Source organism: Periophthalmus magnuspinnatus, chromosome 4 (genome assembly GCF_009829125.3).
Source record: "Periophthalmus magnuspinnatus isolate fPerMag1 chromosome 4, fPerMag1.2.pri, whole genome shotgun sequence".
In the NCBI taxonomy this organism is placed as follows: Eukaryota; Metazoa; Chordata; class Actinopteri; order Gobiiformes; family Gobiidae; genus Periophthalmus; species Periophthalmus magnuspinnatus.
Window position 1 is genome coordinate 32,434,164 of NC_047129.1, and position 27,031 is coordinate 32,461,194.

The window sequence follows — 27,031 nt, forward strand, 5'->3', positions numbered from 1 at the left end:
AGACGAGGAAAACGCGGAATAAGAGCGAGAGGGAGCGGAGAACGGCGAGGACGCGTCAGGACCTACGGGGAGGTGTTGTTTACACTGAGAGCGACGCAGGTTTCGCTTCTAATGTTTAATAAATGACACTTGTTCAGTTTATCTTCGGCTTTGGTCGCGCGGAGTTTGTTAGCGTCGTTGTGCGTCGCGTTTGTTGAAGTCGCGGAGTTGAGACGGGACATCGCGGTGTTTTTTTTCCTGCGTTTTGTGTTTGTTTTTTCGTCGACTTTTACGTGAAACGCTTCAGTCGGTTCGAGTTGTTTTAAATTTGCCGTGTAAATAAATATGAGAATCCTACAGTCAGACGCCAGAACAGACCAGTGACTATAGACTGTACGCGTAAATGGATGTAGCTAACCCGCTAGCCGCCGCGCTCCGTCGACTCTGGCTTCAATTCACTTTCTATTGAAAATCCGTCGCTCCTCTCTCTGTCCCTGCTGCCGTCACACTCGTCATTTTGGTCTTAGATGTTTGTATTTTTATTTCACTTTTGTGTCTGTAAAAATTGCGTCTTCTTTCCCCGAAGTCGTTAGCTTCCCGCTAGCGTTAGCGACGGGTTTGATTGACAGCGTCGCTCAGTCACTCGACCGCGTCTCGACTCACCAGAGCCAGTCTCCAAAACAGACCTGGAGCTGAACAATGGAACCTTTACGTTAAACTTGTCGTCATAGCAACCGAGACCCTGCTAAAACAACAACAACAACAAAACAATAACAACAGCAAGAACAAAAGAACACAACAACAGCAAGAACATAACAACAACCGTAACAAAACAACAACACAACAGCAATAACAAAAGAACACAACAACAACCATAACAAAACAACAACACAATAGAAATAACGAAACCACAACAGCAATAACAAAACCACAACAACACAACAAAACAATAAAAGCAATAACAAAATAATACAACAGCAACAACTGTAACAAAACAACACAACAGCAATAACTAAAGAACACAACAGCAACAAACAACCGTAACAAAACAACAACACAACAGAAATAACAAAACCACAACACATAACAGCAACAAAACAATACAATAGCAACAACAACACAACAACAGTAACAAAACAACACAACAGAAACAACAACAGTAACAAAACAACAACACAACAGCAATAATATAGCAATATATAATGTGACATGGGCCGACAGTGGCTCAGTCGGTAGAGCGTGTGTCCACTGATCTGAAGGTTGGCGGTGCGATTCCAGCTCGTATAGATGAACGCTGCCGTTGTGTCTTGCCCAAGAACGCGACGACGGCATTCATTTGTGGGAGCTGGAATCGCACCGCCAACCTGTGGATCAATGGGCAAAAACCGTACCAACCGAGCCACTGTCGCCCCAGTACATCACAGTTAAAAATGTGCCATCGTGACGGGCCTAAGAACCGCTTTAACCGGAAAATCCTCAATACAAACTTGGCTAACGAAGATAAAGTCGCTAAAAAACTTCACTCTAGACCTGACCTCCGATTCGCTCCACGCCGTTTGTTTTAAATGAACTCCTACAAACGCTAAAACTCACGGAATTCTTCAGCTTAGATAATCACACATCTTTACTTTGTCTGCATCAAAACACACTTTAAAAAAACGGGGAAGTTTAGCATTAGCATAATAATAATAACAACAACAACAACCGTGTTTGTACATTTAACAACTGCCCAAAACGACACCAAAGAAAACCACAGGAATCTCGTTTTCTTTCACAACTTCCCGTACGAGCCGAAGCTTATTAAAAAGTACAAGTTAGATTTTTTAAAAACAACAAACATGGCGTCGATATCGGCTGCGGATGTGTTAGACGCGGCGATCGTTTCTGTGTAGGTGGGCAGTACAGTATGTTGTCTGGATGCTTAAAAACAAAACACGCCTATAGTATCCGCGTAGCCTGATTAAATGGAAAATCTCCTTTGAAATTCCCGGCCGCGCTGACCTCCGCTGGGAATACACTGTTTACTCTAGATAATTGTTTTGCGCACTTAACACGCGCGCTCCCGGGGACCTAAACATTTGACTGTGTTTATGCTAAAGTTGAACAGAAAGTAGCTAGCTCGTATGTAGCGGCGTTGTTTTGTTTTGCTAGCGACACTTACAAATACTTAACCTATTCTGTTTGCTGCTGGATATTTACTCCGCACATATCGTAAACATGTTTTATCCACATTTGGAAGGAGTTGCATTTGATTAAAAAGTGTAGTGCAGCTTGTCGAACGCGGACATGAAAAGACGGAGTTGCCGGGGAATTAAAACAATTCGCGAGGCTTTTTTTTTGTGTTTTGACATATGGAAACCAACGTCTACTTTGTGCGTTTCTGAAGAAAGTGGAGCTGTCGTCAAACTTGGATAAAAAAGTGTGTTTCTTTGAGTTAAAGGAGACGTGTTGCGTAAGAGCTTCTAACCGCGTTGTGTTTGGGTTTGTGTTTAGACGAGTGTTGTCCCGATACGGAAACGTCAGGCTTTATTTCGATGCTAACGCGATAACGATTCCGATATCACACTGATAATTTAATAAAAAACACTCTTTCTTTCGACAATAGAATGTGATTTTTAACATTAAATGGTACGACTTTCTTTTATATTTTCTTATGTGACAGTAACAAAACAACAACACAACAGCAATAACAAAACAAGACAACAACAACAACACCACAACCACTACAACAGTAACAACACAACAACAGCAATAACAAAACAATACAGCAACACCATAACCACTACTACAACAGCAACAAAACAACAGTAGCACAACAGAAATAACAACACAACAACAGCAATAACAAAACAACACAACAACAGCAATAACAAAACAACACAACAACAACAGCAATAACAAAACAACACAACAACAACAGCAATAACAAAACAACACAACAACAACAGCAATAACAAAACAACACAACAACAACACCACAACTGCTACAACAACAGTAACAAAACAACAACAGCAATAACAAAACAACACAACAACAACAGCAATAACAAAACAACACAACAACACAAATGCTACAACAACAGTAACAAAACAACAACAGTAATACCAAAACAACACAACAACACAACTGCTACAACAACAGTAACAAAACAGCAGCAATAACAAAACAATACAACAACACCACAACTGCTACAACAACAGTAACAAAACAACAGCAGCACAACAGAAATAACAAAACAAAAACACAACAATAACAAAACAACACAACAGAAATAACAACACAACACAGCACAACAACTCAACATCACAATAACAACAACAAAATAATAACACAACAACAAAGCAACACAACAACAATACAACAACACAACAACAAAAACAGCTTCTAACCGCGTTGTGTTTGGGTTTGTGTTTAGACGAGTGTTGTCACGATACGGAAACGTCGAGCTTTATTTCGATGCTAACGCGATAACGATTCCGATATCACACTGATAATTTAATAAAAAACACTCTTTCTTTCGACAATAGAATGTGATTTTCAACATTAAATGGTACGACTTTCTTTTATATTTTCTTACGTGGGTCAGTGTCGAGAGCGGGGTTCGAACCGTCAACCTTCGGATCAACTGAACTACAATCTAATGCTAACTATTATAATTCTAGCATGGAGATATCTCGCGTGCTATAACCAAAATGTTCCACAGTATTGCATTAAACTTACCTTAGCAAAAGACAAAGTTTAAATCTGTCTGTTTCGACAGGGAAGTAACAAAAGAAAAAAAAAACATGGAAAATGGTGAAGTAAGAAGTGATTTAATTAACAGGGATGCTAAGGATAAACTAAACAAAAAGAGACTAAAAATATAAGAACCTTGCGAGGGTTTAAACAAAAACGAAAAAAAAGTAAAGTTAACTAAAACACACATTCCACAATAATGTAGCTCCTGAACAGGTGTCCCCAATCTTCTTAAATTTAGTGGGAGGCGGCTGAACGTGGGCCCCAGGATTGTCCCGGCTGGAAAACCGTCTTCCAATCACATCCGAGGAATTCAACAGCCATGATTATGAGGAAAGTGGGAAGACTCAGGGACGCACAGATAAAACATAATGCATAAATAAACAACAAAACGAACTGGACAACAACTGGACAAATCGTTGTAGGAGTGAAGAGAATGAACCGATACAAGAGCAGCTCAGGACCACAGTCTGCTGTACAGCTGCACCTCAAACACACTCGTTTAAAGAGAAGTTCAGATCTGAGTCAGAGAAAAGAAATGGTTTGAGAGGAGGAGTTAAATAAGATATTTTTGTTAGGAAAAAGCTTCAGACATAATCTCTCATGATCTATAAGTCTATCCTCAGACCCAAAGCAAACAAAACAAACCAAAAAGAACAATCCTACCAGTGTCTTATATTTGTTCTGATTCAGCTTTCTGTCCTGTGAACGTGACTTTTGTCGTATCGAGACCTGTAATTGTGAAGGAAGCGACTGCAGACCAGACAATTACTTTACAAACAAACTTTTCCAGAACTTATAATCCGAGAAAAGTCCGTACAAAGTCATAAGCGGACATACTATTAACTGTTTACAGGAAGGTAGAATACGTCGCTAAAAAGGCGCGTGCAGTCACTGAAAAAAAAAAATTCCACGGACTCTTAAGAACCTAAAGATGAAGAGTCGTGTCCTGTAACCGAAGTCATCTTAAAATAACTCTGTGTCGCATTTTTACTGAGAAACAAGTTTGTCTCAACGTTTGTATCACACAGTTTTCAACACAAGGTTTAAGAGTAAAGTAAATAAAATAAAAATCAGGCTGTATTTTAGCTGGATACCAGTTTTAGCCTGATTCGTGTTTGAGTAATGTTTATCCTCCTCATTCAAGATGTCATTTTTGTGTCAGTTTCTTCAAATCCACGTCACTGTTTTTTGTTTGTTTATCAAATTTCATTATTTCTATTGTCAATTTTAACCACAATTTTGAAAAGTTTGATTCTAGATCATTTAAAGGCAAACACAACATTTTACCGCCTTAAAACATGAAAAACTGAACATTTTACCATCTTAAAACATGAAAAATGGAACATTTTACGTCTTAAAACATGAAATACGGAACATTTTACGTCTTAAAACATGAAAAACGGAACATTTTACCGTCTTAAAACATGAAATACGGAACATTTTACGTCTTAAAACATGAAAAACGGAACATTTTACGTCTTAAAACATGAAAAACGGAACATTTTACCATCTTAAAACATGAAATACGGAACATTTTACGTCTTAAAACATGAAAAACGGAACATTTTACCATCTTAAAACATGAAATACGGAACATTTTACGTCTTAAAACATGAAAAACGGAACATTTTACCATCTTAAAACATGAAATACGGAACATTTTACGTCTTAAAACATGAAAAACGGAACATTTTACCATCTTAAAACATGAAATACGGAACATTTTACGTCTTAAAACATGAAAAACGGAACATTTTACCATCTTAAAACATGAAATACGGAACATTTTACGTCTTAAAACATGAAAAACGGAACATTTTACCATCTTAAAACATGAAATACGGAACATTTTACGTCTTAAAACATGAAAAACTGAACATTTTACCGTCTTAAAACATGAAAAACTGAACATTTTACTTCTTAAAACATGAAAAACTGAACATTTTACCGTCTAAAAACATGAAAAACAGAATATTTTACATTTTAAAACATGAAAAACAGAACATTTTACGTCTTAAAACATGAAAAACAACATTTTAAATTAGAGGCGTCAAACTCACATTGGGCCAAAATTAAAAACTAAGACAAATTCCCAGCACCTGACATGGAACGTTTAACTATATCATATGGAAATAAATTAAACACACAAACTAACATTTTTCTTAAACACAAAATCTGGAACGACTCAAGTTTGATATTACAAACATAAAGAAATTAAATTTGAAATAAAAGACTCATTGGTAGTTTTGATTTCTTATTTAAATAAATCAAATAAATTGTCTTCTCTGTATCTTTTCTACTTCCTTTTTAAAGTGAATGTTTTTTGCACAAGCCAAAAAACAAACAAACACAAAACTCTATAATTTCATTCATTAAAAATTTAACTTTCAAACTATTAACGGTCCAGGCCTTGGCGAAGAAAAAGTGCGTAAAAAAATAATAATAAATAAATAAATAAGCTCGATTTTATTCAGTTTTATTGTTCTGCGCATTGGCCACGACTGCAACGCACTAGCAAAGCATTCTGGGATTTGTAGTATTATTGGTGCATTTGATATGATGTCACGCGGCCAAATATAATTACTCCGCGGGCCAGATTTTGCCCCCGGGCCTGAGTTTGACATATGTGTTTTTAACATTTTGCAGTGGCCCAGAGTTACTCCTCACTTCCCTCATGCATTCAGAACATCGTAATGACTCACGGTGATGAGTTTATAAGCACTTTTCACAACTTTTAGAGGCGAGAGTGGAGTTTCGTCGCGGTTTTAGACCTGGTGCGACTTGGAAATTTATCTTTTGGTGTTTTTTTTTTTTTTTTTTTGGTGTGAAAAGTTTGAGATCCGCTGCCTCCGCCTCTCTGTGAACCGGCCGCTTCACCCGTCTCCTCCACCACCCGCCTATCCCCGCCCCCCCCTGAGTCTGAACCTTCACCTGTCCATCTCCTCCACCGCGATGATGGGTCTAAACAAGCGTCGTCCATCTCCTCGTTCTCCTCCGTCTCTCTCTTCGTCTGAGCTGCTCCTTCAGTCTTTTTAATGCTTAAGTAAAGAGTTTTTTTTTCTTCAGTTCTTTTTCTCTTTGTCTTTTTCGTTGGAGACCTCACCCGGGCCTCGTCTGCCGGGACACGCGCTCGCTCAGCTATTCACACAGAAACAAGCCCAGATGAGAATAAATCATACAACAAAGTCAAACGCAAGCGGCCTCGTCTCTCCTCTGCCCTCATCTCCCTCTTTCTCTCTTCTGTTTCGCTTTCTCTCTCCTCCTCTGCCCATCTTCTGTATCTCCTCTCTCTTCTCCTCTCTCTCCTCATGCTCTCCTTCTCTCCTCATCTTCTGTATCTCCTCTCTCTCTCCTCTCTCTCCTCTCTCTCTCCTTCTCTCCTCATCTTCTGTATCTCCTCTCTCTCTCCTCTCTCTCTCCTTCTCTGCTCATCTTCTCTCTCTCTTCTCTCTCTCCTCTCTCTCTCCTTCTCTCCTCATCTTCTGTATCTCCTCTCTCTCTCCTCTCTCTCTCCTTCTCTGCTCATCTTCTCTCTCTCTTCTCTCTCTCCTTCTCTGCTAATCTTCTGTATCTCCTCTCCCTCCTCTCTCTCTCCTCTCGCTCTCCTCTGCTCATCTTCTGTATCTCTTCTCTCTCTCCTCTCTCTCTCCTTCTCTCCTCATCTTCTGTATCTCCTCTCTCTTCTCGTCTCTCCACTCTCTCTCCTTCTCTGCTCATCTTCTCTCTCTCCTCTCTCTCTCCTCCTCTGCTCATGTCTCTCTCCTCTCTCTCTCCTTCTCTCCTCATCTTCTGTATCTCCTCTCTCTTCTCCTCTCTCTCCTCTCTCTCTCCTTCTCTGCTCATCTTCTCTCTCTCCTCTCGCTCTCCTTCTCTCCTCATCTTCTGTATCTCCTCTCTCTCTCCTCTCGCTCTCCTTCTCTCCTCATCTTCTGTATTTCCTCTCTCCTGCTTTCCAGTTTCTCTCCTTCTCTTCCCTCTTCTGTATGTCCTCTCTCCTTTTTCTCTCTTCCTCCTCTACCTCTCCACTATATCTCCTCACTTCCTACCCTTCCTCTATCTCGCTCGCTCCTATCTCTCTTCTCCTCTTCCCCTTTTCTATATCTCCTCTCTCTCTTGTCTCTCCATCTCTCCTCTTCCTCCACCCATCTTCTGTCTCTCCTCTCTCTCTCCTCCTTTATTTCTCTCCTATATCTTCTCTCTTTCTCTCTCTTCTTCTACTCATCTTCTGTCTCTCCTCTCTCCCTCCTGTCTCTCTCCTCCTCTTCCCCTCTCTCCTCTCTTTCTCCTCTTCCCCATCTCTCCTCTCTCTCTATCGCTCCATTGCCTCTACTCATCTTCTGTATCTCCTCTCTCTTTTCTCTCTATCTCTCTCCTCTCTCTGTCCTCCTACCCTTTCTCTCTCTTGCTCTCTCCTCTCTCTCCTCCTCTACTCATCTTCTATCTCTCCTCTCTCTCCTCTCTTCTTCTATTCCCCTCTTCGATCTCTCCTCTCGCTCTCCTCTCTCTCTCCTATCGCTCCTCTTCCTCTACTCATCTTCTGTATCTGCTCTCTCTTTTCTATCTCTCTCCTCATCCACATTTCTTCTGTATCTCCTCTCTCTTCTACTCTACACCTCTTTTTTCTTCCTCTGCCCCTCCTCTCGCTCCTCATCTTCTATATCTCCTCTCTCTTCTCCTCCTCCTTTCCTCTCTTTCTGCACTTTCTTCTCCCTGTCCTCTGCTCCTCTGCTCCTCTACCACCTCTTCTCTCTCTCCTTTCTTGCTCATCTCTTCTCTCTCTCCCCCCTCTCTCTTCTTCTCCTCCTCCTCATCCTCCTCTCCCCGTCCTCTGCTCCTCTACCTCCTCCTCTCTCTGTGTGTGTCTCTCTCCTCTTCTCCTCCTCCTCTTCCTCCTCTCTTTCACGCATCACTCATTTTTCCTTTATCATATTTTTTCACACATTTTGAAACATAATATTTTAAACACATTTTAGTTTTTTTAGCAGCTGTGTACGGACTTTAAAAACACGAAAGAACCACCTAATGATGTCACCACCTAATGACATCACCACCTAATGACATCACCACCTAATGACGTCACCACCTAATGACATCACCACCTAATGACATCACCACCTAATGACATCACCACCTAATGACGTCACCACCTAATGACGTCACCACCTAATGACGTCGCCACCTAATGACGTCGCCACCTAATGACGTCACCACCTAATGACCTCACCACCTAATGACGTCACCACCTAATGACGTCACCACCTAATGACCTCACCACCTAATGACGTCACCACCTAATGACATCACCACCTAATGACGTCACCACCTAATGACATCACAGTGTAGCAGAGGTGTTTTCGGGTCATACTTTGAATTTACTGAATTACTCAAACATGTTTCATTTGAGTTACTTTTAAAAATGTATAAAACTTTATTTAACTGTAACTGAAGATATTTGAGAAGATTAAATGTGAAAAATGGAAATAAAGTCTGAATAAAACGTCTCATGTTTCTTTGACTCGTTTTCATTTTCAGCTCAAACTTAATCCAAAAACGATTCTTTTCTGTTGGACCGAGGAGCAGCCTCCTCTGGATATGTGGTGTTTCTCTTCTCCTCTTTTATTCTGTCTCTCCTCCTCCTCTTTTCTCTCTCGTTTTTCTTCTTGGGCCTTTAGTTTTAGTTCTACTCTGTTTTTTGTTTTTTTTGTTTCATAAAACTTGAAACTCGAGTTAAATTTCTGTGTAAAATCATGTTTTTCTCCGCAGCACTCGTACTTCATCGCTCCGGACATCCACGGACTCCCCACCATCCCAGAAAGTGTGAGTGGAACAACACCTCCTTCTCCTCCTTCTCCTCTCCTCCTCTTCTCTTCTTCTTCTCTTTGCCTCGTCTCCTCATCTCCTCTTCCCCTCGTTTTTCTGTCGCATCATCTCCCCTTTCCCTCTGCTCCTCTTCTCCTCATCTCCTCTTCCCCTTATCTTCCTGTCTCCTCATCTCCTCGTCTCCTCTTCCCGTCTCCTCATCTCCTCGTCTCCTCTCCTCCTCATCTCCTTATCTCCCTCTCCTCTCCCCCTCGTCTCCACTCCTTATCTCCTCGTCTCCTTGTCTCCTCTTCTCCTTGCCTCCTCGTCTTCTCCTCGTCTCCTCTCCACCTCATCTCATCTCCTCTCCTCCCCGTCTCCTCTTCTCATCTCCTCGTCTCCTCTCCTCCTCGTATCCTCATCTCATCTCCTCTTATCCTCGTCTCCTCTCCTCCTTGTCTCTTCCCCTCCTCGACTCCTCTCTTCCTTGTCTCCTCATCTCATCTCCTCTTCTCCTCGTCTCTTCTCCTCCTCGTCTCCTCCTCTCCTCCTCTCCCCTCCTCATCTTCTCATCTCCTCCTCTCCTCGTCTTCTCCCCTCCTCCTCCTCCCCTCCTCTCCTCCTCCCCTCCTCTCCTCGTCTCCTCTCCTCGTCTCCTCCTCCTCGCCCCCTCCTCCTCTCCTCCCCTCCTCATCTCCTCTCCTCCTCCTCGCCCCCTCCTCGTCTCCTCCCCTCATCTCCTCTCCTCCTCCCCTACTCTCCTCGTTTCCTCCCCTCCCCTCCTCGTCTCCTCCCCTCCCCTCCTCCTCCTCGCCCCTCCTCGTCTCCTCCCCTCCTCATCTCCTCCTCTCCTCGTCTTCTCCCCCCCTCCTCGTCTCCTCTCCTCATCTCCTCCTCCCCTCGCCCCTCCTCGTCTCCTCCCCTCCTCGTCTCCTCCCCCCTCCTCCCCTCCTCCTCCCCTCCTCTCCTCGTCCCCCCCCCCTCCTCCCCTCCCCGTCCCCTCCTCCCCTCCTCTCCTCGTCTCCTCTCCTCGTCTCCTCCTCCTCGCCCCCTCCTCCTCTCCTCCCCTCCTCGTCTCCTCCCCTCATCTCCTCACCTCCTCCCCTCATCTCCTCTCCTCCTCCCCTACTCTCCTCGTTTCCTCCCCTCCCCTCCTCCTCCTCGCCCCTCCTCCCCTCCTCCCCTCCTCTCCTCTCCTCATCTCCTCCTCCTCGCCCCCTCCTCATCTCCTCTCCTCATCTTCTCCCCTCCTCCTCTCCTCGTATCCTCATCTCATCTCCTCTCCTCCTTGTCTCCTCCCCTCCTCATCTCCTCCTCTCCTCGCCCCCTCCTCGTCTCCTCTCCTCCTCTCCTCGCCCCCTCCTCCCCTCGCCCCTCCTCGTCTCCTCCCCCCTCCTCCCCTCCTCCTCCCCTCCTCTCCTCGTCCCCCCCCCCCTCCTCCCCTCCCCCTCCTCCTCCTCCCCTCCTCCTCCCCTCCTCGTCTCCTCTAATCGTCTTTAATCGTGTTCTCCGTGTCCTCGTGTCAAATCGTTGCGTCAGAGTCTTGTCGTGTTTTGATGTGAGCCGTGGCCGCGGGTGAAGACGGATCCAAACCAAAACGTCTCTTTGTTTTTTAAACGTGATTCTAGTGGGTTTTGGCAGGGGACATTTTAAGAACACGGCTCGGCCGCGGCGAAGACGGCGAGCGCGTTTCTATCAACTTTTTATCAGACGAGACGAGAGTTTGCACAAAACTCCAAAAGCGCCGAGTCTCAGGTGATTGTGTCGCTGATGTAACGAGAAAATGAAACTTGAAACGTTTAGGCTGAAGCAGAAGCAGAAGTCGTCTGCACGTGTCAGACGAGTTTCACAAGTGTTCTCCTCCTCTCCTCCTCCTCTCCTCTCCTCCTTTCCTCCTCATCTCCTCTCCTCCTCTTCTCCTCATCTCCTCTTCTCCTCATCTCCTCTTCTCCTCCTGTCCTCTTCTCCTCATCTACTCTCCTCCTCATCTCCTCTTCTCCACATCTTCTCTTCTCCTCCTGTCCTCTTCTCCTCATCTCCTCCTCTCCTCATCTTCTCATCTCCTCTCCTCCTCTTCTCCTTTTCTCATCTTTTGTCTCCTCGTTTCCTCACTTCCTTTTCATCTTTTGTCTCATTTCCTCACCTCCTTTTCGTCTTTTGTCTCCTCGTTTCCTCACCTCCTCGTCTCCTTACATTTTTAAACAAAGACACAAAACAACAAAGAATAATAAGTTTGTCAAAAGTGAAAGTGAAAGTAAAAATCCTACCCAGACTTTTCCCAGTTTGAGTTGAGCTGGAATTTGTTGCCTTTTTGTTTTTCCGATGATTCCAAACACCATTTTAAGTCGGAAAATGTTACGTTAATGTTTTAAATCCTTTTTTTTTTCCAAATATGTATCGACTTTGTACAACATTTTTAAACAAAGACACGAAACAGAACAAAAAACCAACACATTTCTGTAAAAACACGGCTTTATCCTGGTTTTAAAAGTGAAAGTAAAAGTAAAAATCCCTCTCGGACTGTTTTTTTTTTTTTTTTTTTCCCAGTTTGAGTTCGACTTGAGCTGGAGTTTGTTGGTTTTCCGTTTCTGTCAGCGCCTCGTTGAACCGTCCCGACACTGCGTTAAGACACTGGACAAAAACGACTCCGTGATTCCAAACACCTTTTAAAGTCGGCACATCCGGACTCCTCCGCTTGATTCGCCGCTAATAAAAACCCATTGACATGTTTCACGCCGAGTCGAGCCTCGGCTTTTCCACTTCCCTCGGATAATTTTAGCGCGCACTTGTCTCGGAGTGTGCCAAAGAAATGTGTCGTTTTTTTTTACGCGGCGGGGACTGGGCGTCTTTCTCTGGCACACTGCTTGGCACTTCTACGCTCGTATTGACGTTTCCTTCGCGAGCTCGGGACAGTTTGTTATGTATCCGACACACACACACACACACACACACACACACACACAGACATGGACGCACACAAACGCACACAAACGCACATACTGGGCCGTCCGTGCTTTTGGGGACATCGCATTCATTTTCTTTAAAACTGATCCAAACCTTAAACGAACCGAACTGATCCTAAACTTAACAAAACCTTTTAAAAATTTACCAGATTTTTTATTCATTTATTTTATTTTTTTTGTAATTTTTCTTTTTGTTTCTTAAAGGCGAGGCGAGTTTTTGCATTTGTCTAGCACAATTTGCAAATAAAGAATAAAAAAGACATTAAAATCACAATATAATAAATAAATAATCATCGTAAAATTAATAATAAAGGAGAAAAGTGCAGAATAAAGTCTCCAAGTGTGTTCAAAATTATAATTAAAATGCAAAATATGTAGTATAATTAAATATGAACACTGTTTTCATAAACCTACGTCACATGTTCATCATATATTTTTCTTTCTTATTTAAATTTATCTATAATTATGCATCATTCTTACGTCTTTCTGTCTTTTTTATTGTCATTTTCATTTAGCAGTTCTATAAATAGGACAAAACTGACAGGTTTTGTCCAGTTTACAGATTTTATTTTTCTTTTACGATGGATCAAACCTGGACGACTGAGGGTTTACACAGATAAGTTTAGTAAAAAAATGATTTTTCCTCTTAAAAACCTGAAAAAAAACAGATGTAGTTCATTTTAATCATTTTGCAGTGGAACAAAGTTATTCCTCACTGACCTCATGAATTTAGAACGTCCTAATGATTCAGGATGGAAGGGCCATTAGGAGGGCCATTAAAGAGAGGAGGGCCATTAAAGAGAGGAGGGCCATTAAAGGTAGGGGGGCCAATAAATATAGGAGGGCCATTAAATATAGGCGGGCCATTAAAGGTATAGGGGCCATTAAAGGTAGGACTGCCATTAAAGATAGGGGGGCCATTAAAGGTAGAGGGGCCATTAAAGATAGGACGGCCATTAAAGATAGGACGGCTATTAAAAATAGGACTGCCATTAAAGATAGGGGGTCCATTAAAGATAGGGGGGCCATTAAAGATAGGGGGGCCATTAAAGGTAGAGGGGCCATTAAAGATAGGACGGCCATTAAAGATAGGGGGGCCATTAAAGGTTGAATAGGGTTGTTAAGGCTGAAACTGGACGATTCCATCCTCAGACCCAAACCAAACAAAAAAGAAACCAAAAAGAACAATAGGAGGACCATTAAAGGCTGAAACTGGAGACAATAGGTGTTTTTAGTTTTAGGGGTCATCACTCCTGCCACGTTTTGACAGATTTTATTTTTCCTTTGCGATGGATCAGACCTGGACGAAAACAATAATAAAAAAAAAAAAAAAAAGGTTTTTACTGTTTTAAAAAAAGTGAAAACCAGAACTAGTTAATTTTAAACAGTTTACAGTGGAACAAAGTTACTCCTCACTCACTTTATACATTCAGAACATCCTAATGATTCACCGTGATGAGTTTATAAGCTCTTTTCACAACTCTGAGATTGAGCAAGTTTTGAATTTTGAGGTCGTGCTGTCGCGTTAAAGCTAACAATAACTAGCAAACAATAAAATGGTTTCTAATTAGATGCAGACAGCACACAGCTCATACAATACATTTTAACTTTAACCCTGACATTAACCTCTGTAACCCTTGACCTTTAACCCGCCTTGTTACACATCATGGCGACCTGTTTCTAGCATAGACAATTTATACAAACGGACATAGCTAATCTGCTAGCCGCCACGTCGCAAATACGAAGAGACCGCGGACCTGATTCGACTCCATCAACTCTGGCTCCAATTCACTTTCTATTGAAAAACCGTCGCCGCTCTCTGTGTAACCGCTGCCGTCAAACTCGTCGTTACGATCTTAAAATATTCGCTTTAACCCGCTCGACGTGATCCTGGCGTTTTTATTTCGCTTTTGTGTCTGTAAATCAAGATGTGAACATTAATAACAGACAAATCAGGCGCCTTCTTTCCCCGAGGTCGCTCCTGCTAGCGTTAGCAACAGATTTGACTGACAGAATTACTAACCACAGGAAGTGACAAGTACCTTCAACAACAACAACATCGCTCCTGATTCGCTCTTTGGTTGCTACGATAAACGCACTCAAAATTCCAAATATGTAACTCGACAAATTATTAAATTAGCCGCTATAACTGCTAGCCTCAATTCGCGTCATTTGGCTAACTTTACCAGATTTTTTTATTTATTTATTTGGGTTTTTTTTGTAATTTTTCTTTTTGTTTCTTAAAGGCGAGGCAAGTTTTTGTATTTGTCCAACACAATTTGTCAATAAAGAATAAAAAAGATATTAAAATCACAAAATAATAGCCTCAATTTGCGTCATTTGGCTAACTTTACCAGATTTTTTATTTATTTATTTGGTTTTTTTTTTGTAATTTTTCTTTTTGTTTCTTAAAGGCGAGGCAAGTTTTTGTATTTGTCCAACACAATTTGTCAATAAAGAATAAAAAAGATATTAAAATCACAAAATAATAGCCTCAATTCGCATCATTTGGCTAACTTTACCTGATTTATTTATTTATTTATTTGTTTTTTTTGTAATTTTTCTTTTTGTTTCTTAAAGGCGAGGCAAGTTTTTGTATTTGTCCAACACAATTTGTAAATAAAGAATAAAAAAGATATTAAAATCACAAAATAATAGCCTCAATACGCGTCATTTGGCTAACGTCACACTCCCTCAGTCCACTTCTTTCCATAATCTCCAGCTCTTTGCCGCCGTAACGTTCTCAGGCGTCCACGGTTTTTGGCGTGTGTGCGGATTGCGGTCCCCACGTTGTGTTAAATCCCCGCTCACGCTCCCCCTCCTCCCTGTCGCTGTCTGTCTGCAGAGGAACCTGACAGAGTACTTTGTGGCGGTGGACGTCAACAACATGCTCCAGCTCTACGCCTCGATGCTCCACGAACGACGGATCATCATTACCTCCAGCAAACTCAGCACTGTGAGTACCCCAGCTCGGGCCCGTCAGCTCCGGGCACCACCAGCCGGTAACTGGTAGAAATGAGTTCAATCACACACAACTCCACACAACTAAACACAGCTCCACACAACTCCACACGGCTCCACACAACTAAACACAACTCCACACAGCTCCACACGACTCCACACGGCTCCACACAGCTCCACACAGCTCCACACAGTTCTACACGGCTCCACACAGTTCCACACGGCTCCACACAAGTCCACACAGCTCCACACAGCTCCACACAGCTCCACACAGCTCCACACAGCTCCACACAGCTCCACACGGCTCCACACGGTTCCACACAGCTCCACACAGCTCCACACAACTCCACACGGCTCCACACGGCTCCCCACAACTCCACACGGCTCCACACAACTACACACGGCTCCACACAACTACACACGGCTCCACACGGCTCCGCACAACTCCGCACAACTCCACACGGCTCCACACGGCTCCGCACAACTCCGCACAACTCCACACGGCTCCACACGGCTCCGCACAACTCCGCACAACTCCACACGGCTCCACACGGTTCCACACAGCTCCACACAGCTCCACACAACTAAACACGGCTCCACACGGCTCCCCACAACTCCACACGGCTCCACACAACTACACACGGCTCCACACAACTACACACGGCTCCACACGGCTCCGCACAACTCCGCACAACTCCGCACAACTCCACGCGGCTCCACGCGGCTCCACACAACTAAACACAACTCCACACGGCTCCACACGGCTCCACACAACTCCACACGGCTCCACGCGGCTCCACACGGCTCCACACGGCTCTTCGTGGCTCTCGTGCCAAAACTACTGCACAGTAAATGACTTACTCTCACAAATATTGTTGGCTGCACCGGGAAGTTTCCCAGAGTGGAGACGTGTTGGAGGAGAGTTGGAAAAGGTGTAGTTTTGAATCTTGTTTTGACAATTTTGGAGTGAATTTGAGGAGGGAGGATGGAAAAAACGGATATTATCAAAATGTATGTTTGTGGAGTTATATACAGTCTACAGTTTACATTCTAAAAATAACCCGCAATAGGCAAAATCCTTTATTTTTTACATTATTCTCTCTGTTTTTGTCTGTAAAACCCCTCACCACACACTTTATACACTTTTCTCACACAGGCGTTAACATTTTCTCACATTTCTCTCTCGTTTAAACTCTCTCAAAGTTCAAACCTTCGTAGGCGTCTTTGTCGGTGCAGAACGTTTCATCGACATTGTGGGTTTTGTCGGGGAGAAAACAAATCGCAAACATACAGCACTTCAGAGTCACACTGAGATCCGACGTTTATGTAAATTTGGCTGAGAAAAGCGTGTAAAATTGCACAAAAAAATCAGATGTTCCAAAATTAAGTGATTGAAAATAAAATAAATGTGCTGTGTAAATGTCCCTGATGCTCCTGATTAATTTTGCATTTAATTTTCTGATGAATTACATAAAAATCGCCTCATTATCGTCGTCATCATCAGGATAATTCAAGAGATCGGCCTCTTTTTACAAAATCAGTAAAGAAAAATCAGATTGAGGTAACATCAGACGGAAAAGAAATGTAGTTTTATCAAATTTGAAATAGTGATTATAAGGATTCCCCGTTTTGTGGATCAAATTCCAACACAAACGATAATATTTCATGCCAGTCCCAAGCCCAGATAAATGGAAATAAGTCAGATGATGAAAAAATATTGTGTTTTTTGGTAATTCATGGGTTTCGATTCGATTTGGAACGGCTCCTTCCTGATTTAACGGACTTTCTGGGGACCTTTACTTGTTCAAAACAGATAATATTTGGATTTGAATTGCTTAATTGCTATGACAACGGAGAACACTCGCTGTAGCTCGAAACCCAAGAGTAATTTTCAGTTCTTAATTTTGTATAACTTGATATAAACCGAAAGATAATCATTAAAAAACAGCCCACATTTAACGTTCTGTGTAGGGTTCATTTTGTAAAGACATTTTAATTCAGTTGTCTTTGATTTTATTACAGTGATTTCTCGATTTGCTCAAGATTTACTCAACAAAAACTGAAAAATCCATAATAAATCCATAATAGTTTTCGTCGACCACAGTATATTTTTGTATTTTAACTGTAAACTACACATTTTCTTCACAATCATTTATACACGTGGTTCTTCACTCGCTGCTTATTTGAGTTTTTAAATCAAATCAAACTCTTTACAAAGGCCTTGAATTAAAATTTGAAAATGTATTGCAAGATAAATGATTATAATAAGTTAAATATATTCATTTATTACCTCACTGGTGACATACTTTCCTCAATCTTTTAAAACAAACGGTTCTTTGAGTTTGTCGTGCGATTAAATCCTTGCTGTATTTTGTAGGAAACGGACAAATGAAATGAGGTAATGTTTGTGCAAAAACCGTAGACTTTTATCTCGTAATTTACCTTCTTTAAAAAAAAAAAGAAGCATTGTAGGATATAAAACATAAGCGAGCTACTTAATAAGTTTCTCACTCTGTCTGCGGTTTTCCCGAGACTTCCTCCTTCGGCGCTTTGCAACAGTCAACCAGCTGCCGTCTGACAAGCCGTGAACGCTTGGCTAATTCTGGACTCTATCTGCTGCTCGGGTTTTGACATATTAACGACCCAAAAGCCTTAAATTATCTGTTATTACTTGTCCTAACTGTGTGTTTGATTTAGCGTTCCTTCTGTCTGCGCGTAGGAGGACATCTCGGGTCCTTCGTCCTCTTATCTTCCATGGGATTTGAGCCAAACGTTTACGAGAGGAGCTGGAGAGAAAGTGATGTCAGCCATTTTGTGTCAAACGCGGTTATATTACAGTGTTTTTACAGTGTGGGAGATTTCAGATGGTTTTTTTTATGAGTGAAACGAGCAGGAGAGCCGGAGCGTTGCGCGAGACCACACTCAAAACATAAGAAACGATACTTAAACGTTAGCTAATAGATTTTTAAATAATAAAAAAAATATACAAAAATATATATAGACGATTTATTCATTTGTTTATTTTAAAGTTTTTATTTTTATTTTTAATTTAATGCAAATATTAACAATTATGATGAAAAATAGAGTGGCCCTAAGACGCAACCTTGGGGTACACCACTGAAAATACTGATTGGTTGTTTTGGTTTTTTTTTTGGTTTTTTTTTTGCTTTAAATCTTTGTTTTTTAAAATTTGTTTTTTGGTCTTTGTTTTTGTATTTCCCTTGTGGAACAGTTAAGTTTAAGTCTAATATCTGAAGCACTAAAGCACAAATTGGCACATTTACATTTATTTACATTTGCGTGTTTCTAACCATGCATTTTATTATTATTTTTTTTTGTATTCACTGTATTATTTCTTACTTTTTTACCTGGTTAACCTCCTATATGACCCCAAAACAATCTGAAATACATAGAATTATTTATTATTTATTTATTTAATTTTGTATGTGTCAAAAATGTTCATTGACAAGACCATGAACGTATACGGCATTTTCTCCTCAAAACCAGGGTTCTGCTAAATAAATAATATAGCATTTAAAGCTAAAGTGCTTTAGCCTGATCAAACAAGCGGAAAATAACACGTTTCTTTTGTTAAGTGAAGGTTTTAACAGCCAAAAAAATCTGCTCCTCACTCACCACTACTTCCTGTTTTGTTTTTTTTTAGTACTTTTTTTACTCAACGTTTTTTTCCACAAACTTCTACTTAACTGATGGTAAAAGGCAAAGTTAAACTGGACAAAAAGTTGTAGGAGTGAAGACATTTCGCAGCAGCTGTTGTTTACGGTTTCAGCCTAAATTGTTCTCTTTGTTCTCTTTGTTTGCTTTGGGTCTGAGGATGACGTTATAAATCGGAGATAGATGATTTCTCACGCCGCCATTCCTGTTTCGATACAAAAAAACCAAACATTTCTCTTGAACCATTTGTTTTTCTTTGAGATGGAGATGAACAGCCGACTGTGGCCCTGAGCTGCTCTATCGATACCAGACCTGACCTGTAGAAGTGGATTGGTCTTCGCTGCTACAACTTTTCGTCCAGTTGACAGATTTAAACTTTGTCTCTGACCTGGACGACTGACGGACGACACAGACACTTAACTGACGTAAAACTATGATAAAAAACTATGGAAACAGTGGGGTGACCGTTCATTTTCTGTGGCTGGTCCTAGACTTTGGAACTCTTCGCCCCTAGAGTTAGGCTCAGTCACTACTTTGTCCCAGTTCAAAGCCAAAGCTAAAGACTCATTTGTTCACTTTTGCCTTCAGCTAATGACTAATTCGCTAATTTTTGTTGTTGTTTTTACATTTTAATGCACTCGAAAAGCAGTTTGGTTCAGTTTTTGCTGTTGTAAAGTGCTAAACAAATAAAGTTTGATTGATTGATTGATTGATAAATATTTACTACAGTCACTTTTCCACCCATCTCTTTAACGGAATAGCTCTTCCATTGTTCAAAATCGGTAAATTACACAAAAGAATCGGGTTTAAAATGTTTCATGCCCGCAGATTGTTGCAGTTAAAATTTCAGTAGTTATAGTAGAATAGAATGTTTCAGAATATGGCATTAAACTTGTCTATCTCCATGGACACTGCAGTTCAGATATCGCACTCACATATACAGTGTTTTTTTTGCCTGAAATAAAACGTTTTCTAGTTAAAAAAATAAAAAAAAGTTCAAAATGAGCTAATAATTAAGACTAAAAATACAAATAAATGTATAAAAATAATATAGTCACTTTTCCACCCATCTCATATTTAACTCATAATTATAAAAAACATGGAGACGTGTCGTACGCACTTTTACTTGTACATACCGTTGACTTTTTCATATATTCATCTGTGTAACTTAACAGAACTCTGAGTCTGATCTGTGGCACCTGCGGCTCCCGGGGGCCCCTGGGTGTTGATGGGTGCTGTAGCGGAGGCCGTCCTATAGGAGCGCCATAATCAGAGACGGCGACATAACAGCGCCTCAGAGAATCTCACCTGTCAGCCTCTGCCCTCAGCACGGCGCCACCTCTGGTCCCATAGTCACACTGCGCCTCACACCGTCACATATCACACACGTGTTTCTGCGTGGAATTTAAAGTTTCGGAGCCAATTGGTAATTTTTGCATATTTTTTATGTTTTTTTTCTTCAATTTTGAACATTTAATGCAGATTTTCAGTTTTTTTTATTTTATTTTTAGCAGTTAATTTATATTTTCAATGTTTTTTTTATTTAATTTTGACCAGTTAATGCAGATTTTCAATGTTTTTTTATTTAATTTTGACCAGTTAATGCAGATTTTCAGTTTTTTTTTATTTAATCTTGAACAATTAATGCAGATTTTCAGTTTTTTATTTAATTTTGAACAGTTAATGCAGATTTTCAATGTTTTTTATTTAATTTTGAACAGTTAATGCAGATTTTCAATGTTTTTTTTATTTAATTCTGAACAGTTAATGCAGATTTTCAATGTTTTTTTTATTTAATCTTGAACAATTAATGCAGATTTTCAGTTTTTTATTTAATTTTGACCAGTTAATGCAGATTTTCAATGTTTTTTTTTTAATTTTGACCCGTTAATGCAGATTTTCAGTTTTTTTTTATTTAATCTTGAACAATTAATGCAGATTTTCAGTTTTTTATTTAATTTTGAACAGTTAATGCAGATTTTCAATGTTTTTTATTTAATTTTGAACAGTTAATGCAGATTTTCAATGTTTTTTTATTTAATTCTGAACAGTTAATGCAGATTTTCAATGTTTTTTTTTATTTAATCTTGAACAATTAATGCAGATTTTCAGTTTTTTATTTAATTTTGAACAGTTAATGCAGATTTTCAATGTTTTTTATTTAATTTTGACCCGTTAATGCAGATTTTCAGTTTTTTTTTATTTAATCTTGAACAATTAATGCAGATTTTCAGTTTTTTATTTAATTTTGAACAGTTAATGCAGATTTTCAATGTTTTTTATTTAATTTTGAACAGTTAATGCAGATTTTCAATGTTTTTTTTATTTAATCTTGAACAATTAATGCAGATTTTCAGTTTTTTATTTAATTTTGAACAGTTAATGCAGATTTTCAATGCTTTTATTCCATTTTGAGCAGTAAAAATAACCATAGTGAAGTGAATCCTAGTTAGATGTGTTTTTAATGCCATACTCTGGAACATTTCGTTTGACAAGTGGCAACATCTCGATACGTCTGCCCTCAGCACGGCGCCACCTCTGGTCCCATAGCCACACTGCGCCTCACACCGTCACATATCACACACGTATTTCTGCGTGGAATTTAAAGTTTCGGAGCCAATTTAACGGCTGTGTATATATACAGTGTTTTTTAACTTTTTTACTTTATGCAAATAGAAACACATATGATAAAAAGAAGACTGGTCCTAAAACGGAGCCTTGGGGTACCCCATTGAGAATACTGATTGGTTGTTTTGTTTTTGTTTTTTTTATATTTGCAAAAAGTTTATATCTAAATCTGTTTTTTTTGGTCTTTGTTATTACATTGTTGCGTGAGATTCTGTGTCCAAGTAATTTCCCTCGTGAATCGTTTCAATTTAAGCCTAATATCTGAAGTCAAGCACAAACTAATAGCATAAAATAACTTACAAATCTCTCAATTTGTCAGAAAATGTCAGGTATATATTTTCGCGAGCTTCCTTTATGCTTAAACATGACCCTTTTTTTTTTAAACGTCTTTTAAAAATACGACATCGGGATATTTTAAGCGCTCGTGTCAAAGCTTTTCGTCTGTTATCGTTTCATCCTGTCCTCCGCTCCGATCCATCCGTCTTTGTGGAGCTGTTGTTTAGGTTGTCAGATACAGCGGCGTAAAAAAAAGAACTCCTCTGGGACGACACGAGGCCCCCGTTTAAAGTCCCACCGATAAAACGGACTGACCTCCCGAAGAGAATGTGATAAAAACACTCAGCTCCTTCACTTATACGATCAACGCTCTGATTATGCACGATACGGCTCCTTTTGTGGATCTGAAGGAGCCGCGCGCGTCAAATGAGCCGTAGATATAGACACATGTTTACTGCCTCTGGTCCCGTTTGACAAAAAGGGCAACGGAGCGACACGTTTGTACAAGAAATATGAAATGAAACGACGCACGACTGTGAAGAAGTGAAGATTTGAAGCAGGTTTTCAATGATATGTCACTTTAAGAGAAGTTACTGCTCTGTTTATTTATTTAGTTTTGAGCAGTTAATGTATATTTTCAGTGTTTTTTTAGTTTAATTTTGAACAGTTAATGCAGTTTTTCAGTTTTTTTTATTTAGTTTTGAGCAGTTAATGCAAATTTTTTATGTTTTCTTCTTCAATTTTAACCAGTTAATGCACATTTTCAATTTTTTTATTTAATTTTTAACAGTTAATGCAGATTTTCAGTGTTTTTTATTCAATTTTGAGCAGTTAATGCAGATTTTTTATGTTTTCTTCTTCAATTTTAACCAGTTAATGCAGTTTTTCAGTGTTTTTTATTTATTTTTGAGCAGTTAATGCATATTTTCAATTTTTTTTAGTTTAATTTTGAACAGTTAATGCAGATTTTCAGTTTTTTTTATTAAATTTTGACCAGTTAATGCAGTTTTTCAGTTTTTTTTCTTTAGTTTTGAGCAGTTAATGCAAATTTTTTATGTTTTCTTCTTCAATTTTAACCAGTTAATGCACATTTTCAATTTTTTTATTTAATTTTTAACAGTTAATGCAGATTTTCAGTGTTTTTATTCAATTTTGAGCAGTAAAAATAACCATCGTGAAGTGAATCCTAGTTAGATGTGTTTTTAATGCCATACTCTGGAACATTTCGTTTGACAAGTGGCAACATCTCGACACGTTTGTACAAGAAATATGAACTGAAACGACACAGAACTGCATTTTGAAGTGAAGATTTGAAGCAGGTTTAAATGTGCTCTGTGTGTCACTTTTCTCGTCTCCATGGAGATGTTATCGCTCTGCCTGGAATGTCCCACAGTGTGGCGTTAAACTGTTACAGGTCAGATCTGTGGAGGGTAGACGTTCACAAGAATAATAATGAGCATTTTCCCTGGTTTTTTTATTTAATTTTGAACCATAAAATCAAGATAGATGTGTTTAATGCCGTACTGTGGAACATTCTGTGTATTTTGAAGTGAAGATTTGAAGCAGCTAATCTAAGCCTAAACTGTTACAGGTCAGATCTGTGGAGAGGCGACCCTATTCACAATAATAATAGTAATAATAATGATGCATATTTTCAGTTTTCAAGTGTTTTTTTTATTTAATTTTGAACCATAAAAATAACCGTAATAAAGTGAATGCTACATAAATGTGTTTAATGCTACACTGCGGAACATTTCAGGCCATCAAAATATTAAATCCAACGACGCAGTTCAGTATTTTGCAGTGAGGTTTATTAAAATATCGAAGTGAAGTTTGATTTAAAAAGGAAACGGTTGTCGGCGACGCAGTTTTACTCTGTGCGTTTACTGTGCGTCTCTTCAGTGGCTCAGTCGGTAGAGCGCTCGTCCACTGGTCCAAAGGCTTGACGGTTTGAATCCCGCAGATGAATACCGCCGTTGAGCAAGACACTTAACCCACCTCGCTTGTTTTACGGCGACTTTTAGGAGGGAAAAACTTGTAAAACGAACCTTTTTTTTTGTCGTAGTTGACGTCTGTTTGAGATAAATTTAGAAATATCGTGGCGTCGGACGCTCCGTTTTGCTTCGTTTAAACGTCGTCGCGAGATTATCGGCCTTCGCGCAACACGGCTGCTGCTTTTGGACAGATATCGACACGTGTTTTCTGCGTTTGTTTCCGTTTGACAAGAGGCGACAGCTCAACACGTTTGTACAAAAAATATAAAATCTAAAGACACAATACTGTATTTTGCCGTCAGGTACAGAAACTAATCACAACGCACTGACCGACACGCGAAATAATTAATCTAAACCAGCGTTTCCTAAAGTGGGGGCCCTCAGAAGCCGAGCAGGGGCCCCCTAAACAACAAGCAAGACATAAAATAGAGTTTTAAATCAACTTTACATGAGATATTTGTTTATATTTCTTTATATCTGCACTAAACCCAGAGGAACCTGTTGTTTTAACATGTAAATCCAAGGAGAAAGCATCACATATTCTTTTAAATGTAGAGTAAATTATTATTAGTGGGGCCCGGAGTGAGATTTGCGTCGACGGGAGGCACAGCAGACGAGAAATGTTTTAGAAAATCTCTTTGCCCACGTCTACAAAATGAAAAAAAACGAAGGAAAGTGTTGATGTTTTGGCTGTTTCTCCGTTATTATTATTCCACCAGTTCATGATTAATGCAAAGACTTTTTTTAATTTCATTGTGTTTAATAAAGATGTGGATTTGTTTCTCAATATGATGAAACAATCCAGGTAAATTTCAGAAAATGTGTTTGCGTTCTGTCTGCCAAAAAGGATTTATTTATATTTTACAACTTTAGTGAATAGATTTCGTGCACAGGCAGATGTTTGTCAGTGGATCAGTGTTTCCCATCAGAGAAAAGACTCAGGAAACAGGTTTTTACTCGATAAATTTAAACTCACTGATGATTAAATTGGTGTAAAAACAGTTATACTTTTTTTTTGTTGTATTATTATAAACATAGAGATAACTTTTAAGTAACACGACCAGCTAAAAGTTGTTTTTTTTTTGCTACTTTCTACATTTTTACACACAGAAGACGTCATATATATAAAGTAAGATATATGGAATTATATCTTTATTACGCTGCAAAGAAAAAAGGTAAATAACTTTAACTAATTCAAAATACCTACCTTTTACTTTGTCGAAAAATATTAAGTATCTTTATCTCAACTTTTTTCTTTACTACATAATTCTGTATATGTTACTTAATATATTTGATGTGTTCTCTCTGCAGAAAGTAATACAAATAAATAAAAATAAATAAAAATTGCATCATGAGAGAGTCAGTCTATCAGTCAAACATGTGGACACACCTTACTTTTTTTCTTTTTTTTTTTTTCTTGGCAAACCAAAGGGGCTACTTTAAGAATTAGAATATAAAATTTATTATTATTATTATTATTTTTATTTTTATTTTTATTTATTTATTTATTTTTGGGGTTTTTGTTTTTTCTTTACTACATAATTATATATATTTTCCTTTATATATTTAATGTCTTCTGTGTGTAAAAAGTAGTAAAAATAAAAAATAAAAAAATTGCATGAGAGAGTGGGTCTAGCAGTCAAACATTTGGACACACCTTACTTTTTTTTTTTTCCTCGATAAACTAAAGGGGGCTACTTTGAGAATTACAATATAAAATGTATTATTATTATTATTATTATTATTATTATTTATTTTTTTTTAAAATGTATTTATTTATTTTACTGTTTTTTGTTTGGTTTTTTGGGGGGGGTTTTTGGGGGGTTTTCTTTGCTACATAATTCCATACATCTTATTTAATATATTTGGTGTCTTCTGTGTGTATATAAAAAGTAAAAAACCCCCAAAAACATTGAATAAAATGATGTGTCCAAACTTTTGACTAGTCGTATTTGCATTTACCCCAAAATAAATAAATAAAATAAATAAACAACAGTATCCAAACTAGGACTGTACCTGCTCCTCCATCGCCTCGTATAACTCAGTATTTTCCGGTTTATAAATAAAACCTCTTTCCGCTCTGCACTTTCCTCCACGTTGTTGTTGTTGTTTTTTTAGCGGGTGGCGACCGACCGCGCGATTCCCAAACCCGTGTGATAATTTACCCAATAACTCGTATATAATTAACGCTTTAGTTTCGTCTGAACGCTCGCTGTCCTCGCCGTACGGACGGACCATCGCGTTTCTACCCGCCACTGCGCGCGGAGATATTGTTAGCTACATCGTTACCGCCATCCAGCTGCCTTCCTCCTCCTCTGCCTGTCCAGTAACTAAACCGCGCGCGCACAAAACGAGGCCTCGGACGCCGCGTTTACTCACCCTCCCCCGAGTGAGAACCGCGCGTCAGGTCTGTTCGGACACGGGCAAACGGGCAACAGCAAAGGAATAAATCATCGTCGAACAACTCGCGCATCGCCCGTTGACTTATTGCCGCGGCGGGTACCAGCGGAGTGGCGCGCGCGTGGGGCTAGCCGAGCGTGCAGCCGTGTCATAGGCCCGTACGATGTTCCGCGGTCGGGTCTTCGGCTAACTAGTCAACAGGGAGGTCTCCGCTACCCCTCCTCCTCCTCGCCTCCGTCTTCTGATCCGCGAGACCCCCCCCCTTCCCGTCTTCGCAGGTCTCGCCGGTTGCCTAGCTTGGCGTTCTGACAGCTCGCCTCTCATCAGCTTGTCAGCGCTATGCTAACAAGGCCCTGTCCGGCTAGCGCGCCCCGGAGTGCCAGCTGCCGTCCGCTCTCGCCTGAGTCTTGCCGGGCCGGTTCCTCTCGCCGTTTCTCGGGTCTGCGCGTCGTTAGCTCCTCTTCCTCCTCCTCTGACATGCGGCGTGTGCCTGTCTCTCATTCTGGAGCGTCGGGATGAAGACGAGCGTCGGGATGTGTCCGTCTTTTGGAGGGTTTCTGCGCAAGTTTTGGGACCGCGCGTTTCTCTCGACCGAGCTTGAGGCGTGGGCTTAAGTC

General features: G+C 40.1%; 1 protein-coding gene across 1 annotated transcript in view; it reads left to right on the forward strand.

The window, feature by feature from the left end:
* The window catches only part of dennd1b (DENN/MADD domain containing 1B), a 248,526-nt gene that overhangs the window by 132,666 nt on the left and 88,829 nt on the right, over positions 1-27,031 (forward strand). Inside the window, exons 9-11 of the mRNA XM_055221560.1 lie at positions 9,482-9,535; positions 15,326-15,482; positions 26,210-26,340. Of these exons, the coding sequence (XP_055077535.1) occupies positions 9,482-9,535; positions 15,326-15,482; positions 26,210-26,340 (342 nt within the window). The remainder of the gene's footprint in view (positions 1-9,481; positions 9,536-15,325; positions 15,483-26,209; positions 26,341-27,031) is intronic.